A 19,563-nucleotide genomic window follows, 5' to 3' on the forward strand; every position below is an offset into this window, starting at 1 on the left:
TAAATAAATAAATGAAATGCTAAAGATGCAATGGAATATTATTCAATCTTTAAAATGAAGGAAATTCTGACACATTCTATGACATGAATAAACCTCAGAGCATTATACTAAATGAAGTAAGCCAGTCACAAAAAGACAAATGCTGCACGATTTCACCTTATATGAAGAATCAAATTCCTAGATATAGAAAATGGAATGGTGGTTGTCAAGAGATTGGGGAGGATGGGTACTAGGGAAGTTGGGATTTTGTTTTTTTTATTTTGGAACTGAGGACTGAACCCAGGGACACTTAACCACTGAGCCACATCCCCAACCATTTTTATTTATTTTAATTTTGAGACAGAGTCTCGATAAGTTGCTTAGGGCCTTGCCAAATTGCTGAGGCTGGCTTTGAACTTGTAATCCTCCTGCCTTAGCCTCCTGAGTTGCTGTGCCACCACACCTGGATGGGGAGTTGTTTTTTAATGAGTACAGAGTTTCAGTTTTGTAAGATAAAGTTCTCAAGACTGGTTGCACAAAAATGTGAAAGTACTTTACATACTGAATGGTGAGTACAACTTGAAGATGGTTAAGATGGAAAATTTTATCTTCACAATTAAGAATAAAAAAATTTAAAGTTCATGACAGAATCTAGGTGATAATAAATTTAAGTGCTTGGTGTTAATTTCAATTTAGCTGTTTGTTGGAAAAGGAAAAACACAGACTAATTTTTCTCATGAAGAAAAATCTTAAATAAAACATTAGCAAATGAAATCTAAAGACATAAAAAAGGAAGTAAAAATAACATAAAAAGAGAACAAATCACAACCAAGAGTGGTTCATTCCAAGAATGCAAGAATTGTTCTACATTTTTAAAATCAATTTGCCACATTATCCGAATATTTTATTCAGGGTACAATATTTTAAAACTTCCCTTTGGATTTCTTCTTTGACCTATTAATTATTTAGAAATGTGTTATTTTCAAACATCGGAAGACTTCCCAGATACTTTGTATTTAACTATATTCTCTTATAAATTAGAGCATTTATTTTGGTATTATTTGAATATTTAAAAATTTATTGGGACTTCTTTCATGGCACACAATGTGGTTTCTTTTAGTAGATGCTCTTCTCAATTCCCCCTGAATATCAGAAAAATGCAAAGTGAAATCAGTGTGATTTCACTATATACCAACCAGAATGGCAAAAATAAAAACAGGAGAACCATTCAAGATACTGGTTAAGAACATGAAAAAAAAAAAAAAAACTGCAACTCTCATTCGCTGTTGGACAGATATAAACTAGTTTAATCACTATGGAAAACTAATAAAATTTACAATAAAACTAGAAAAGTAGCTATTATCCATAATAGGTAAATATTTACACAGCATTTTAAAAAGAATCCAAGATTAAATTTAAACTATCTTTTATTATCCTTCAAGTTCTAGAGAGATGAATTGTTTTGTTGTTTTGTTTTGTTTTGGTACTGTACTGGGATTGAATTCAGGACCCTGCACAAGTTAGGCAAGCACTCTGTCACTGAGCTATATCCCCAGAACTTTCTAAAATTTTTCACTCGAGCTCCTGCTTCGTCTTAGTGTGCGTTAATCAGCCCATGTTGCTGTACGCAATTGACAAGGGCTTTGCTAGTACTGCTGAGTCTTCCCTCCTGACAGGGGAATCCACAGGAGGCAGGAGCAGAGGCTCCCCCAAGACCTTCAGCCCACATCACTGCTCCACTGCTCCTTCTTAACTGAGAAGCACTGTTTGGAGGTGAGGTATGTGTTGGTGTCTGTGTTTGTGGAGGGAGGAGAGGGATTACTTGGATACATGATTTGCCACTAATGAAGCTATTAGAACTAGAAATAGAAGGGAAAGAGGGGGAATGTGAAATTCTGGAACTAACACCTACAATCCTGCAGCCAGAAACTGGAAAATACTCCTCACAGAGGTTTTTGTATATCAGCAAAGGCAAACATTAACCAAGGACTCAGAATAATGTGTGAGTCGAGCTTGTGGGCAGATTCAAGGGGCTTCGAGAGCTTAGAGATAGGGAATTTAATTTAGAGCCCATGAGGGACTTTGCATTTAAGTTGTAAAAAATGAGTAGAAGCTGGCTGGGGAATCTGGTGTGAGAAAGCAGCCAAGGGGGCAAAAGCCTAGGTGATGGACCCCAAGTCATGAGAGCTTGGAGTGAACAAAACTCAATGTTAAATGCAACATCTGGGGGATTAAGCTTTCCAAATATGAACTTTGGAAGGACACAAATGTTCAGTCCATTGTACCTCTCTCATTCAAAAAATTGCTATGGAGGGCTGGGGATGTGGCTCAAGCGGTAGCGCGCTCGCCTGGCATGCGTGCGGCCCGGGTTCGATCCTCAGCACCACATACAAAGATGTTGTATCTGCCGAAAACTAAAAAATAAATATTAAAAAAAATTTTTTAAAAATTGCTATGGAAAAGGGGGGAAAAGCATTATTCAGAATAAACAGCATGCCAATAAATTCCTATGTTGATACCGTTTCCCTGGCATTTATGTATTAGGAGATGAGGGCTTTGGAAGGAGAGTAGGTCAAGGGAGTGGAGCAATGAATGAAATTAATACTTCTAAAAGAGGACCCTTGCCCTTCTACTATGTGAGGACACAAGAAGAAGGTATGATCTGTGAGCCAGTAAGTCCCTGTCACTATGCCTTGTTATGGACTTTCTGGACTTGCGTACTGTGAAAAATAAATTTTTGTTGTTTATAAAAAAAAAAATTATTTTGAGACAGGGTCTTGCTATGTTGCCCAGGATGGCCTCAAACTTGTGTAGCCTCCAGAATAGCTGGGTATAAAGGTATGTACCACTTGCTTGGCCTAGAGTTATGAAATTTAAAAATCACAAATTAATATAACTCATATTAAGTTGCCATATAATCTTTCCCCATGTGTTACTGGCCCTTTCATGTATCAATAAATAACAGAGGCCAGAATCTTGAAATGAATAATATTTTATAAATTTTTGTTCACAATTACCAACAGACCTCATTGTTGAACCCTGAAAGGGTAAGCTAGAAAAAATCCTGGCCAAGTGCTGACAGCATCACCTTTTTGCTGAGATTCATGTTCTCCATCTTAGCCTTAAGCAGCTTCATTTTATTCATAGTTATTGAATTTTCAATGATCTGTTGCCCAGAAGGAGAAGGCTCAACTTCTTCATTCTCATCTGTATACAAATTATACACTGAACCACCTCTGCAAAGAAAAATAACAACTTCTTGAAATTTGCTTGATTCCGGCTCAAAAATTAAAACTCTTCTATGTGCAATAGCAAATATACATGCTACTACCTATAAAACACTAAATCCTTTTTGTCAATGTAAATGCAAGGAAAATATATTTCAAAAAAATGTTTTTCTCAGGAGAACAAATAAATGGGGATAAATACTGCATCATGAAAATCTAGGACATTTCTAGAACAACCAGTGCAACTAAAAATCTAGTATACCTGAGCTTCTCTTAATTCAACATTCAACAAATTATTGGTAAAAATCATTGGACACCTATTAACAGCATTCCCAAAGGAGCAAAATCCATTTCCACAAGAATGCTCTGATTTCATTTTATTAGCCAAGGCTGACAGATGTGCAGCCTACACCACAGTCTGATCAGATTTCCATGAACTAGAATAAAAAAGAAATTGGTACAGAAGTACAGATTTTTCTTTATCCTGAAAAGATTCTCACTAAAAGGAAAAAAAAGAATTCATACATAGGTATAATCAGAACATTTTCAGTTCCTAAATAACAAATAATAAAAAAATTTTAAAAAGGGCTAACAACTTTTTTTTCTGTTTGGAAACATAATTACGAAGAATAGCATAGACTTTAACATAGAAAAAAGATACCTCTCCAAGTCAAGCCATGACACACATTATTAAACATGTTAAACTTTCAATTACTGATAAACCATCATGATATATTTATTTACACTTTAAAGAAATATTTGGAGTCTCTTTTTTTTCTCAGCATACCTGGAGAATGATTAAAACTTCAGAGCAAATTAAGAATACATATTAGTCACTGTGGCCCATTTACTTATATGAATACCAAAATGTACAGCCATGCTACAGAAGTATGAGGATTAACAACATATTTTCTATTCTATCTTCTTGTAACAAATGGAAACAATTTAGGATAGGCTTAATAACCTTAATATAGCAACTAGCCTCCACAACCCATTTGATCTGCAGTTCTTGATCTGTGACTATCACTGCTACCTATAGCTAGCTGATTGTCACCTATGTATACTAATGGACAAAAATCACAGTGCTAAAGTAGTCACATTGCCTGCCATTTGCTGAACACTTACTGTTCAGGCACTTCCTACACAATATTCCTAATCTTTGCAAAACTACATAAGGTAGACATTATATCCTATTTTATAAATGACAAGATTACAGTTAAGGGAGGTAAGTGATTTGGTTTAAGACGAGGAAACTGGTGAGCATAAAATCAAATGCCCCATCTGTCTTGTTCCAAAGCTGATTCTTCTTACTTAGAGAAGTAAGTTGCTTCCCTAGGCACCAAATGACAGATCTTACTGCATCAACCTTGTGCACTCAAATGAGTCACAGAATGTATAGTGTGTGATAGCTTTTATCTTGAGGTCAACGCACCTGAAAAGGAGGGATATGAGAGTATTTTTGTCAGTTCACCTTGAGGAATTAGAAAAAGTAACTCAAGTTTACTCTACTCTTGGTTACCTTGCAATATTTTAAATTAAATTTAATTTAAATATTCCTTTGTTATCTTATAACATTTTAACTTTACCCTTATCAAATACTTAAAGAAATTTTTGACTCAGTCTTACTGTCATGAAAAGATCTACTCTCCCGTGGAATATGTGTTTAAAAGAATAATCAAGGTATTTTATTGGATTCATTTTAGAATATAAAAAACACCTTAAGTTCACCTTTTTCCCCCAAGAATTACATTACTATATTTTCTCTCAAAAAGCACAGTGTCATAAGATCAGTTAGAAGCTAGTCACAAATTATAACTACATGGCAAAATGTAACTAGATTAGAATAACATAATAATTTATAAACTTATTTCAAAAATATCCTTATAAATTTAAATATTCCAACATTTTCTTGAATTCCTACATATTTTTGAGTACTATACAAGACTTTCTTTAAATAATTTTAAATGATTAAAGAATAAGAAATGGGAAAATGTGATATATATTTTAACATAAATATTGTTCATCTCAAAGCCAATAATAGTTAATTGAGTTTTACAAAGAAGTTACCATTTAAGTTTGAAATGGCTCTTTATATTTCTTTAAAAAAAAAAAAAAAAACAGAACAAAACAAAAAAATGGCAAGGTAGAATGACTGGAATGAACCAAAGAACACCCAGTTCTACCTGTTTCTTCTTAGAGCAGGTTATCAGGGGCCTATCACCTATTATGGGTGCTCATGAACAAAAGATGGTTTTCACATTTTTTGTGTGTGTGGTGCTGGGGATTAAACTCAGGGACTTGTGCATGCAAGGCAAGCACTCTACCAACTGAGCTATATCCCCAGCTCAGTTTTCACACATTTAAATAGTTGAAAATAATAATGGTGTTTCATAACACACGAAAACTGTTCAAAATTCAACTCTGTCTTCATAAACGTAGTTTTAGTGGAACAAAGCCATAGTCATTTGATTGTGTATCAGAGGTGAGTATCTGTTACAGAAAATGCATGTAGTTCTCACCACTCTGAAGCTTGGCAAACCACAAATCACCATGACACAGTCATAATTCAATCACATTTTGAGTACTATGTGTACTGTAACTTTTTTATATATACTAATATATCAAAACAAGAAAAGTGGATTTTAAATGCTGCAATTTTAAGGCATAGAGGAGATTATGTTATCAGTTTTATGGCAAAGCCTTTTTTTATGATGAAGTGACACTATAGCTTTGCTAAAGGACACAGCATATATTAAAGACATTACCACAGTAAGCACTCATTGCAATATTCCCAACTTGCAGGGAAGCAACAGTAAAATAAATTAGAAAATTTACAACGAAATCTCATTACAGTATAACTTCTTCATAAAATAAAAGATGAAAATGAGATTACAACAAACAAAGTGTTTATTTGCAAGCCAAGCAAGAAAAGGTATTTATCAATAGTGAATTAATTCAACTATGTTTGATCACAGCAGCTGAAGAAATGTGTACAGAGAAAATAAACTTCTTTAAAGACTACTTTTCCAGGAAGAACAATTTCTTGAAGATTTGACATTAGAGGCAATGACAACACTCAATTTAAAATTAAAGCAAATTATTTTGAGCCATTTTCCTTGGCTTCAGATAAATCTGCATTTGTTACCAATATTGCTCACGTGTTATTGTTAACTAAGGGTATCAATACCAAAGTATAAAGTGACTGAAGAGTTAGCCTCTCTGAATAGACTGCATGAAACTATTACAGGTGAGAATATTTCCAAAGAAGTTGTTAAAACACTAAAGAAATATAACTTGAAGTGAAATCTACCATATGTGTAAAGCTGAAAAAAAGTTTAAAAGTTAAAAGGTGGGCAAATAATAAAGTTACTAAATATTAACTTTACTATTCATCAGTATGTATTCTGCAATAAATATCTGAATCTACCATATATTATTAAACTAGTAGGGCCTGTGGTAAACTTCACTTGTTCCACGGACTTAACTCATGATCAATTTGATGCCTTAGCAGTGGCAAAGTTTTATTGTGGGGTTTGTTGTTTTATTTTCCAGGGATTAAACCCAGGCCCTAAAGCATGCTAGGTGCGTGCTCTACCACTATTATGCTCCAAACCTTAACACTATTTCTTAAGCTCTTGGATTTTTGAATGAGAAGAACCATCTTCAGCCAATAATATCAGACAATGAATGCCTTAGAAATTAGTTTTTGTTGTAGAATTGATAATATTTCCTAACAAATTCAACCTAAAATGACAAGACAAAACAATGCTTACATGTGAAACTTACACTGCAGTAATGGCATTTCAACAACTAGTGTTGCTTGAATCACATGTAATGACATGTTGCAATATTTGTGTGGGAATAGCACTCTCACAAATTTATAGCAGATATATTTTCTGAGCTCAAACTCTAGATCTTGATAAGTTTTTACACCATGATACAAGTTTAAAGGCAATCTCCCATATTTCAAAATCCACTTAAATGTGCAATGGAGCACTTCTACTTATCTTCAATTGAAAGTGATTAATCTGTGATACCATGAAATGTTAAAGGAAAACAACAAAGACAAAACTAACAGAACTTTATGAATGCTTTCCAAATGGTGAATATGCTCAATTAAAATCATATGCCCGGGCTGGGGTTGTGGCTCAGTGGTAGAGCACTTGCCTTGCACATGTGAGGCACTGGGTTCGATCCTCAGTACCACATATAAATAAATAAAGGTATTGTGTTCCATCTACAACTAAACTGCAACTAAAAAAAATTTAAATCATATGCTCATGGGCTGATATCAATAGTTGGCAGTATTTACCTGTGTGAAAAAACATTCAAAGATAAAATCATAAAATCTCATTACAGGTCAACATTAAGAGGTGACCTTTAGCAACTGGTTTTACAAATTTGATAGGCAACACTAACATTCAACCTCAATCAAGTAAAATACTCTCATAAAAATAATTCCTTTGGGGCTGGGGATGTGGCTCAAGCGGTAGTGCGCTCGCCTGGCATGCGTGCGGCCCAGATTCGATCCTCAGCACCACATACAAACAAAGATGTTGTGTCCGCCAATAACTAAAAAATAAATATTAAAATTCTCTCTCTCTCTCTCTCTCAAAAAAATAATTCCTTCTCATAAGTAGACCTATATTATGTATTACTAAAAAAATGTAGTCATTTATTGTTTTTTCTTAAACTTGGTTTTGAACCCAGGGGCAATTTAGTGACCTACATTCCCACCCCTTTTTAAATTTTAAAACAGGGTCTCTCTAAGATGTTGAGGCTGGCCTCAAACTTTCAATCATTCTGTCTCAGCTTCCTGAGTTGCTGGGATTAAAGGTGTGGGCCACCATGCCTAGCACAATTATTATTCTTATCTTTTGAATTTTGCCAGTAAAAGTTTTGTGGATATTTGTTTCCTCTCTTGTTACAAAACTACTTACATAATATCTTTTATTCGGGCCAGGGTTGTGGCTCAGTGATAGAGCACTTGCCTAGCATGCGTGAGGCACTGGGTTTGATCCCCAGTACCACATAAAAATAAAAACAAATAAAGTTATTGTGTCCATTTACAACTGAAAAAATATTTTTCAAAATAATATCTTTTATCTTATCTCTTGGTTCAACAATCCCCAGTTACTATCAGGGGACCTTTACAGAAAAAGTTTGTGGCCCCTGTTGTAGAGTAATAAAGCCCCTTCTAAAATAGACAGGATAAATGTCCTTCATGTATGACCAGATAGTTTTCTACTACCTTTCCTATCTACTCCTTTTCTTTCTTTGTCCAATTGTGCTAGATGAGGAAAAAGGAAGGAAAAAAAAAAACATAACAGAGAATTATCTTGAGAGGGACAATTATATGATTTTAATCATATTTGATGAAGATTTTAGGCTAAAAGTTGGCCAAGGAAAATTTGAAGCAAGAAGAGAAAATGACATTTTATGCAAAGGGGAAAGGTGTATGAAAACATGGTATAATGAAGAGGCCTGGAAAATAGGATGTCAGGCTCTCCAGGGCCTCATGTTAGGCTGAGGAGCCAGATTTCCTTCTTCAGGAGAGTCAAAAGAGGGTGAACTAAGGAAGGAAATTCAAACAATCATGAGCCAGCATGTGGAGAAATAGGTGTGAAGGAATTCTACTATGGCCCAGGACAGTTGCCCTCAATTGCAATACCTTATCTAATCTAGCCTATATGTGGATGCCATGGTTTACAGTGCTAACCAGACCATGATATATTAGAGGACAGTCAACACCTATTGTTCTCTGTAGACAGACACACACACACACACAATCCTTCTTGCACATGTGCTCTGCGGTAGGCAGAATCCTAAAGGAATCTCTATGGTTCCCAGTCCTGGTGTTCCTACCCTGTACGGTGCACCGTTTAGGGTGGGCATGACCTATGACTAAATTCTAGCCAACTGATTATGACACAGGTAAAGAGAGTCTGTAGATGTAATATAGGCTCTAAATCAGTTCATATCGAGTTAATCAAATGGGATCTGAAGATAGCTGCTAGTCAAGGACCAGCAAAAACTATGGCCCTCAGTCATGTAACTGAAAGGAAATAATTATGTCAGCAATGTGAATGAGTTGATAGTAGATTCCCTTCCCCACCCAAGTCTGCAGATTAGAATGCACACTTGCTGATACCTTGTGTACATCCCATAAAATACCAATAAAATACTCTCAGCAGAGTACCAGCTTTATTGTGCCTCGACTTCCAACCTCCAGATACTGTTCTCCAAAATTCAAGTTGTTTTTTTCTTTTAATAGTTTTACCACTAGTTTTCTCCTCTTCCTCTTCCTCCTTTTTTTTTGGGGGGGGGGTGGGGTGGGGTGGGTAAGATGTACTTCAGTTACCTATAAAACCTTTTTTTTTTTTTGTCTGCTTGGCAAACATCTATTCCTTGTTATATTCTCTTCCTTTCAGAGGTAATCCCTAACCCTCCATGTTTCAGATAAAATGAAGGCCCTTTCATCTGTTTTCCCAGAATATGAACATTATATTACCAACACCATTAATAGTAGATTGTATGCTCAATGAAGGTAGGTATAATCACCTTTATACAGTAGGACCTAGGGTAGTGACTAGCTATAAAATTTCAGTAATATTTAATGACTTAAAGTGAAAGGAGATAAAGAATCAGAGTAAGTTAGAATGTGCAGAAAATTAGAAGTTATTTTGTCCAATTTCCCGATTTTTCTATTGCCTAGCTAAATATCTGCAGAGGTTGCCTTTCTGATTTTAGAAATAGTGTTTCTCTCCCTTTTACCGAGTAGGAAAATAAAAACAAAGAAGGAAAGATATTTATCCATCTTCAAGTAGTAAAGTTAAATTTTTAAAAAATATACCAACTTCGGGTTTAACACTTTCTACAGGGTTACATAATAACACATTATCACAAGACTATAACCTAGTAGGCATCTCAAAATTTCATAAAGTAACAGAAACAAATCTTTTAATGAAAAAATTCTACTATGTAAAGAAACTTTTAGAAATAACTTTTTAAGTATCAATTATATGAAGGATAATTTCAGAATTATATGTTAGGGGGAGGAGCGAGGAAGGTGCATGACATTTAGTCAATTTTGTTGTAATACCAAGAATATCTTGACAACATAAGATAAACATAAAAGTTTATGGAGTATAACATCTGATATTGTCCTTTTCTAAGTGAGATATGCAAATGAAAACCTATTTACCTTAAAGATTCAGATAATGGTGTTAAAGTGCCATCTCCCCTATCTACTACACGAAAGAAATTCAATTGATCTCCTTCTCGGTATACCAAATATGTAACTTGTTTGTTGCAGGAGGTCTTCTCCCAGACCTCATCTCGACTGGAATCCATGTACTCAGCCATCTCCCTAAGTGAATCTTCCACAGGAACTACAAATGGAAAAATTGACAAAAAAGCTTTCAATTTACATCAACTTTTGTGCGTCTCAATATAGTGACAGGATATAATGTGCTGAATTTGAACAACCACCTTGTGCATATAATATGTACATGACATTATTTGGATAAATATTTGGTGTTCCTACATTAATACACCATTCTTGTGCTATATTAATATGAAAGAAACAAAACACATCACTATGCTTCTATGTCCAAAGACAGGGTTTAACTAAAACAATAGTTTTGTGTGTGTGTGTGTGTGTGTGTGTGTGCAAGCTATTGGAGTCCACATATTTGCTGATTCTACGACATCATTATCTATGGTTATTTTCACTGTAAACCTTCTCTTCCTATATTTTTAAATATTGATTCCAACAATTAATAATTAAAAAGCAACAATAAACTTACTTTAGGCTAAAAAATAAAAATGCACACATATTCACAATTGGAAGACATATCTAAAAAATGAGAAGCACACAGAGTTCTTCCTCTTTCTAGTTTTATATAATGGCTGAGTTATTCTTAGATTTGTTTCTTTTTTGGTAGTGTTGAAGATTGAACCCAGAGCTTTATACATGCTAGGCAAACACTCAAGTATACAATATAACCCAGAACAAGAGGGGTCATTTACTATACTAAACTGAAATGTGTGAATGGTCAATATGTTGTTTCTGAAAAAGATCCTCCCAGGACTCCAATTGTCCTGAAAGGTATCCACGTGTCCAGATGTGTCCAATCAGAGCACACAGAAGCCACTCTGAAGGCCCCCCAAATGGCAGATTCTAGTGGTCCACAGTTGTCCTCAAGTTAGAATGACAATCGCAGCCATCATTATAACCTGATCATCTCCACAATGTCCATTGATTTTTACCCCTGGTGGTGGGAATAGGTATCAAGAGATTTCAGGCTCTTAGGATGAATGTTCCAGTAGACTTGGGAGTCTGTTTGAGGGGAAAAAAATGTGCCATGTCTTGCTGCAAGACTATTTGTTCTCTCCTAAAAGAGGCAACAATTTTGTAAGCTTCACAACTTTTATTTACTAACAGAATCACAATGTTATACTACTTTTTAAAAAGATGTGAGCCATGTGTGATGTCACATGCCTGTAATCCCAGCAATTTGAGATGCTGAGGTAGGAGGATTAAAAATTTGAGGCCAGCAACCTCAGCAACTTAGCAAAACCCTCAGCAACTTAGTGAGATCCTGTCTCAAAATTTAAAAAGGGCTGGGGACGTAGTTTAGTGGTAATGTTTCCCTGGGTTCAATCCCCAGTACTAAATAAACAAGTGAAACCAGTAAAAAAAAAAAAAAGTTAAACTCTGAATGTAATTAGGTAAAACATCAAAGATGTTCCCATATCCTAAATTCATATCATTACTAATAAAACATAAAAAGTATAGAAATATAATAAGATTTAGCTTTTTTATAAAATAATTATTTAAATATTTTGATTAGCTCTTTGACAGACACAAAGTATATAAATATTTAAATTTTTTTTCAAATAAGTCCTTGCCCTTTTTAAGTTTAGTAATGTTTTACATTACATTACTAACAAGTAAAAATTAAGATATCAATATTTTAGGCTTGCTACTGCTGTTACTATAGCCACACTGAAAATCTTTCCTGAATAAGTAACAGCGTGTATATATATATATATATATATATATATATATATATATATGTTTATACTTGTCTTTTCACAAAAGAAAAGGCATTTGGATTTTATCAGCTATAAAGTAATACATATGGACTTAGGGTACAATTTAATTCTAGAAAGAAAGTATTTGTACAATGCTAAATACTATTGGAATTCAAATGATAAAGGTACTTATTTGAAATAGCAAGACTAAATTAGCTTTAAAATATGATTTCCTGTACATCCACAACACTGGGATCCTAACTGGAATAAAATACACTCCATGTTTATAAGAATATATCAAAATTGACACCACTATCATGTATAACTAAAAAGAACAAATTAAAAAATTCAATAAAATATGATTTCTTGAATACATTATGGAGAAGTCCTAAATCTGGGTTGAGTTGTCTTTTTCACAAAGTTTTTAATGACACATGGTAGATAATATCAAGCATTTAATTTTTATAAAAGTTAATTCAATAAAGGTAAAATTATTAAAAACTTAATTTTAAATATTAAAACATAAGTTCAGTGCATATTTTTAAATCACAAACATGGCACAGAAAGTTTAAGGGAAAATTATTAGGAAGACTTTATTACAAAGCTTCAATTATTAGAGGCACAGTGGGCAAAGGTTTCTGGGCCTGTTTGTGAGCAGAGCTTCTTTTTTGTCTGACATTTCAGAGAGGTTCCAGGAACAGTCTCTGCTCTTTGAGCTTCACAATGCCGCCCAAGGATGATAGAAAGAAGATGCTGGAAAGTTGACCAAGAATGACAAGGACCCAGTGAACAAATCTGAAGGCAAGGTCAAAAAAGAAGAAGTGGTCCAAAGGCAAAGTTTCAGTAAAGCTCAACAATCTAATCTTTTTTTATTTTTTTTTTTTTTTATTTTTTTTTTTTTAACCCTCAGGACCTCCTCAGTAAAAGACTTATCAAACTGGTTTCAAAGCACAGAGCTCAAGTAATTTACACCAGAAATACCAAAGGTGGAGATGCCCAGCTGCTAGTAAAGATGCATGAACAGGTCCAACCAACTGTACATTTGGAAAAATAAAACTTTCTAAAAGCATTCAACTACTAAAAGCTAGTGATTGATGCCTTTCATTTCTGCTTTAAAAAATCTACATATTTTATATATAAATATCTTATATATGAAATATAAATATTATATAAACATATATACAAAACACTATATGTATTACTAACACTCATTTTCATACACATATAAAATAATTTTAGTCCCAGTAAGAAAAAGTAAATACTTTTGTATTAAGTAAATACTTTTGATTAAATACTTTGGTTTAAAGACACATAAATAGACAACTTTTAAAAGTACATTAACAAGGGGCTGGGGCTGTAGCTCAGTAGTAGAGTGCTTGCCTAGCATGCATGAGGTACTGGGTTTGATCCTCAGCACCACATAAAAATAAAGAAATAAAATAAAGGCATTCTGTCCATCTACAACTACAAAATTTTTAAAAAATACATTAACAATGGAATTCACATGCCATTAAACACTATTTAATTGTATCTTAACATAAAGGCGCAGTAAACACTTAGGGTTCTTGTACTATCCTAAGAATTGTTACTATAAACATTGCTGAAATCACTTAAAACTATTTTGTAACTCTAATTCTTAGAAAGTTCCTAATGTCAAGAGTGCTAATTAACCATTCCTAAAGTTACTACTTTTGTTTTCTCTAACCTAAGCAGAACAGAACACCTTTCACAAAACCTCTCGAGGTAGGTAAGAAAAGGGTGGTAATAATATTTGTATTTTTTGTTGTTCTTGTTTGTTTGTTTCCTTAAAAGTACTGGGGATTGAACCCAGGGTCTTATGAATGCTAGGCAAAGTACTCTACCACTGAGCTACATCCCCAGCCCAATAATTCTATTTTTTAACCAAAGTTATGAAGCCAGACAGTATATAATTTGATATGTGGAAGTAATCTTTCAGTAGGATTAATACTTAACCTTAATTTATCTGGTTTGTAAAGAACCAAACAAAGAAAAGCCTTCCTCAAAATGAGGTGCACAAAAGCAGGAGGAGCAGGAGTGTTCCGAATAGCTGCCTCAACTTGGTAGGGATGTGACCTACCTGCACAACAGACACTAGTATGGCAATTTGTAAATCAATGGATGTGTAACTGATGTGATTCTGCAATCTGGGTATGGGGTAAAGGTGGGAGTTCATAACCCACTTGAATCAAAGTGTGGAATATGATATGTCAAGAAATTTGTAATGTTTTGAACAACCCACAATAAAAAATTTAAAAAAAAAAAGAGTCAATGTGAACACTCCCAGCTCTTCCTGTGCCTAGAATCTTCTTGTTAATCAAGTTTCTATCCATATCATCTTTTCCAAGGGCTCTTCCTATAATCCTACTTCCACAGACATTATCATATTATCTTGTTTCCTGAAAAGCACTTACAACCACTTGAAATTATATCAATTCTTATACATTTATTTGTGGCAGTGTCATAAAGCATGGACTTTGTCCCCCATATTTACTGCATTTGGGACATGGCACTAAATATCACAGATGCTCACTATATATTTGTTGAATGAATGAATGGTCTCTAGAGACCAACCACATTCTGAGAAAAGATTCAACCAAGGCCAGAAAAATATTCACAAAACCCAGCTGCATCAAAAACTTTGTAATTTTCCATAGCAATCATTAGCCCAGAAATTAAAAACTCAGTAGATAAAATAAAAGCAAGACTAGTATGAACCTAAAGGCAATGATAACATAATATTTAGACTATATCACTCCATTTCTTTTTCCTATACTGTGAGATTTATTTTTAAATCGTCTTGGATTGAATCAGGAGCATTAGACTTTCTAGAATATATTTCAGAGTTCCAAGCTCTATATACTTAGCTTATAAAGAATAATGCCTAAAGAAACAAATGTGATTCTTCTAAGACCTAATAGCATAAAGGGAACTTGACTAAAAATGTTGACTTGAAATTTCTTATTGTTAAATTGCTTGAAGAATATGATTGTTGAATTGCTATAATATATGCCTACCTTTTCTAGTATTTATAGGTCCACCACGCATAGCCAATACCAGCTTCAAGGTACAACCTTCTGAAATGCTGTGAATAGTTAACACAAAAATAAACTATAATCATCAAAATACTCAGTTTAAATGTAACATTAACTATGTGCTGGTTTATTAGCCACAGTACCTACTCTATAAAATATAAAAAGATACAACAGTATTATTAAATATAAAATGTATTTGCTTGCATAAATAACAAAAATGGCCAGGCGCGGTGGGACAAACCTATACTCCCAGCAGTTCGGGAGGCTGAGGCAGAAGAATTGTAAGTTCAAAGCCAGCCTCAGCAAAAGGGAGGCACTAAGCAACTCAGTAAGACTCTATCTCTAAATAAAATATAAAATAGGCCCAGTGTCTGAGTGCCCAGTACTCCCCTCCAAAAAATGTTTATAAGTTTTCATAAGCCTTAAATACGATGTGAAATTCAAAGTACTGGAAGGGAGTACTGGAAGTCAGTGTATCATGTAGCTTAGTCTCTTCATGCCACATGTAAGGAGAAAGAGGCCCAGTTAAGAGGCTTGCCCAAGACCCGAAGTATTGGAAAATGGCAACTCTATTCAGTATGGAAAATAGCAAATCTACTAGGTCTCCTAACTCCCAGTACTCTTCCAGTACTCTTACACACCACCTCTCATTCTTTTGCTTCTTTTCTTAAGAGTAATGAATTATGTGAGAGGAAAGAGGAAAAGACACAAAAAGCCAAAAAGTATGTTTGTAATCACTAGTGCACACAGGGTCGCTTAGTAACAGAAGCAGGGCTTAATGAAAAATATTTGGGGGAGAGCAATTCTCATATTCCTAGAATTTTTGAAAATGGAAGGAAGAGGAAACATGGCCAGATGAGAATGGGTCAATATTCAAAGAAAGAATCAAAGAAGGCAAGATGTATAAAGGTGGGAGATAAACAGCTTAACATGAAAATGAAAAGGCAAAACACAAGTATCAAAGGACAAAGATGGGGTAACGACCCAACATATCTATAGTTCATAATTTTATAATGAAATCCAGAAATCAGAGCTATTCAGAAGAGAGATAATCCAAGGATTCAGAAGAAAAACACTGGTGTACAGAGTCATAAAACTGAATGCCTATGAATCAGCTAATACGCAGTTACACTCACTTGTAATCATTCAAGCAATAATCATCTTCAAGTTCCATGTTATTCCAAATTAAGTGCTGCTGACAGATGGGAATACCTTAGGGGAAGGTGATAATAAAGAGTGTTAACAATTCAATAGCATCTCCAAATGAGTATGATACAAAGCTATTCCATTAAAGAATTAAGTATACTAATAAATACATTTCTAAATTGAATGTTAGCTGCTTAAAGTTTACAGAATCATTGGTAAAAATTATGATTAAAGTTAGATGAAATCTAACTTATTCACTTGAGAAGAGTATGTTTCAGTTCACTTTCTGGCCCTAAAACAATGTATAAAATCAGGGAGCCCTAAGAAAGGCAAGATAGCATGAGTCATTCCTCAAACAGTTTAAGGACTAAAAGATTGTTTTAATGCTGCAAAAGATAGTATTCATTTGGTTATATTCAGTGTTGAAAGTATCTTATGGTTTGGGTTTGGGATGTAGCTCAGTGGCAGGGCACCTGGCTATTAAGCCTCTGGGTTCCATCCCTTGTACCACCAAAAGAAAAAAAAACTTAAATTATGGGCAATTTTTAATGTTGAAAATGATAGTCCATAAGACCTTTTCTTTACATTTCTTATGAGGTAAAAAGAATATTAAGGCAGCCAGGCATTGATGCATGCCTGTAATTCCAGTGACTTGAGAGGCTGAGGCAGGAGGTTTGAAAGGTCAAAGCCAACCTCAGTAACTTAGCAAGGCCCTTAGAAACTTAGTGAGACCCTGTCTCTAAATAAAAAATAAAAAGGGCTGGAATGTGGCTCAGTGGTTAAGTGTGGTTAAGCGCTCAATCCCTGGTATCAAAAAAAAAAAAAAGAATATTAAGGCAGATTATATGCTTGAGCATAATAATTCTAATTATCATTTTAATAAATTCCACATTTAAATGTCCTAAGCAAGTTCAAATTATATTATTCAAGGAATGACCATTATCTAATTAATAGAACACTTAATAATACCAATATTGATGAAAATCTTTTTCAAATATCTCACATACTTGTCTTCTCAAGTTGCTTTTGCTTATGATACTACAAAATAAGTAGACCAGAAATAATGTGTTAGCTTTTACTACTATAAGCCAGGTACTATTTTATGCACTTGACCTATGTTATCATAACTTAACTGTACCAGCAAGCTTGTGAAGTGGGCACCAATAGACACCCCATTTCACAGGAGATAACACCCAAGAAAAGAGAATTAATTGGGACACTGAGAGTATGTGGGGGATCAGAGGTGTGAAGGGTGCCTAAAGAGACTGCACAATCTTTATGCTCACTCATCTCTAAGAAATCAGCCTCCACAAAACAAAAGTAGCTGTCTGAGGAATATGCAAAAGTGTTGGCTGTCAGGAGATGTGAATATCAATTAAGTGCTCAGCAAAAAGAAAATGCCAGTAAAAAAAAGGTTTCTAAGCTAGAAATTATTTCACTCTGAAAGTATTATCATATTAAATATTTAATGCACCAAGATCATCTTTTCAATCAAATTTCCAGAATTTCATTAGCATAAGTAGACAAAGCAATTTGGGCAAGTAACACTATGTTTACATTCAATCAACATTTGGAACATTATTTTGTAACTGAAACTTAGAGCTGGATTGAAGAGACAGTTGACACTGCTTAAATACTACTTAACTACTTTTAATAGACATAGCCATCCTTTAGCAGACAATATAATGTCCATGATTGAGCTGGGTTCCTGACTGCTAGTTGTTGGATGACTGAGAAAAAGTCATCAAACTCTATGAGCTTCAGCTTCTTTTCTTGCACACTGAAAAAGACTGGTGTTCCTCTACCATTAGCACTTTCTGAATCTAAAATTTATAAAACAAACCAATTCTGCTCTAAGACAGGGTTGCTGAATTTTTATTTTCTAAATCTGGCAACCTCAACAATTATTACAAGCCTAAGTCCAGAAGAATTTATTCTATAAAACAAATTTCCCGGGCTAGGATTGTGGCTCAGCAGTAAAGAGCTCCTTAGCATGGGCAGGACCTGGGTTTGATTCTCAGCACCACATAAAAATAAAGGCATTGTGTTGTGCCCATCTACAAAAAAAAAAAAAATTCTCTCTCTTAAAAAAAAAAAAAAAATTCCCTGTCCCCCAAATAGACTGCATGCATACACATTTTTTAATTTATTTGCTTCTTTTTGTGTGTATGTGTGTGCACTCTTGGGAATAGAACCCAGATCCTTGCACATGTAAAGAAGCACTTTGCCATTCAACAGTGTTTTAAAAGTTTCTTTCAAATGAAAATATCAATCATAAAAATAACCACTTGTGAAAAAAACAGACAATACAAAAAATTATAATGGAAAAAAAACATGTGCAATCCTAAATCTAGTAAAATCTATTTTTAATAGAATGGGATTGTACTTTGTAAAACTGTTTAGTAAACTTTTTTCATTTAATATATTGTATACATTTTTTCATGTCAGCAAAAATATACATTTTTTAAAATAACTAAATGGGACTCCAAGTTATATTTCTGCCTTACATGATTTACCCAATCATTCTACTAAGAGATTATTTTCATCTATCCAATTTTTCACTATTATAAACAAATTTATGATTGCAAAAGTTGTCAGGATAAAAATAAAGTTGCTTGTATCAACCCTAACAACAATTAAAAAAAGTTAAATAAAAGCAGGAGGTAATGAAGTAAGGGTTCTCACACAATTGCCTGATGATAACTATTGCAAAAGATTGCCAGAATCACAATCTTGCATAAAGGCCACCACAACCTTATAAAAAATACTTCTGTAAGAACTTCTGCCAAGCAATTTCCTTGTTTAACCTATGACCAGCACCAACTTTATTAGAAATCTTTATGGCTAAGAACTATGATTGCAAACTATCTTATGTAATCCTTATTTCTGAAGTTTTAGAAACTTCCCCTTGTCTCAACCTCTTTGAATACACTCGTAGTTTAGTATGACATGCATATTTCTATTCTATTCCCAAATAAATTTAACTAATCTTTAGAAAATCTCCCTAATTCCTTTTTAGGTTTACATGATTAAGCAACATGTGAATATGCATGCATCTGGGAATAAATACATAAGTTTGTGTGTGTGTGTGTGTACACATATAATTTACTGCTCAGGCT

General features: G+C 34.0%; 1 protein-coding gene across 9 annotated transcripts in view; it reads right to left on the bottom strand.

Annotated features, from left to right (window-relative positions):
- Zfand4 (zinc finger AN1-type containing 4) overlaps positions 1–19,563 on the bottom strand; it is an 85,347-nt gene that overhangs the window by 18,372 nt on the left and 47,412 nt on the right. For 8 of the 9 annotated variants that reach the window (XM_071611261.1, XM_071611262.1, XM_071611258.1 and 5 more), the window contains 4 exons: positions 16,435–16,510; positions 15,281–15,348; positions 10,411–10,597; positions 3,068–3,215 (listed from right to left, as the gene is read on the bottom strand). In XM_071611261.1, the coding sequence (XP_071467362.1) occupies positions 3,068–3,215; positions 10,411–10,597; positions 15,281–15,348; positions 16,435–16,510 (479 nt within the window). Of the gene's footprint in view, positions 1–3,067; positions 3,216–10,410; positions 10,598–15,280; positions 15,349–16,434; positions 16,512–19,563 lie in introns of those variants that run through there. The other variant, XM_071611266.1, reaches the window with a different exon arrangement.

This window comes from Marmota flaviventris, chromosome 4, assembly GCF_047511675.1.
Source record: "Marmota flaviventris isolate mMarFla1 chromosome 4, mMarFla1.hap1, whole genome shotgun sequence".
Taxonomy (NCBI): domain Eukaryota; kingdom Metazoa; phylum Chordata; class Mammalia; order Rodentia; family Sciuridae; genus Marmota; species Marmota flaviventris.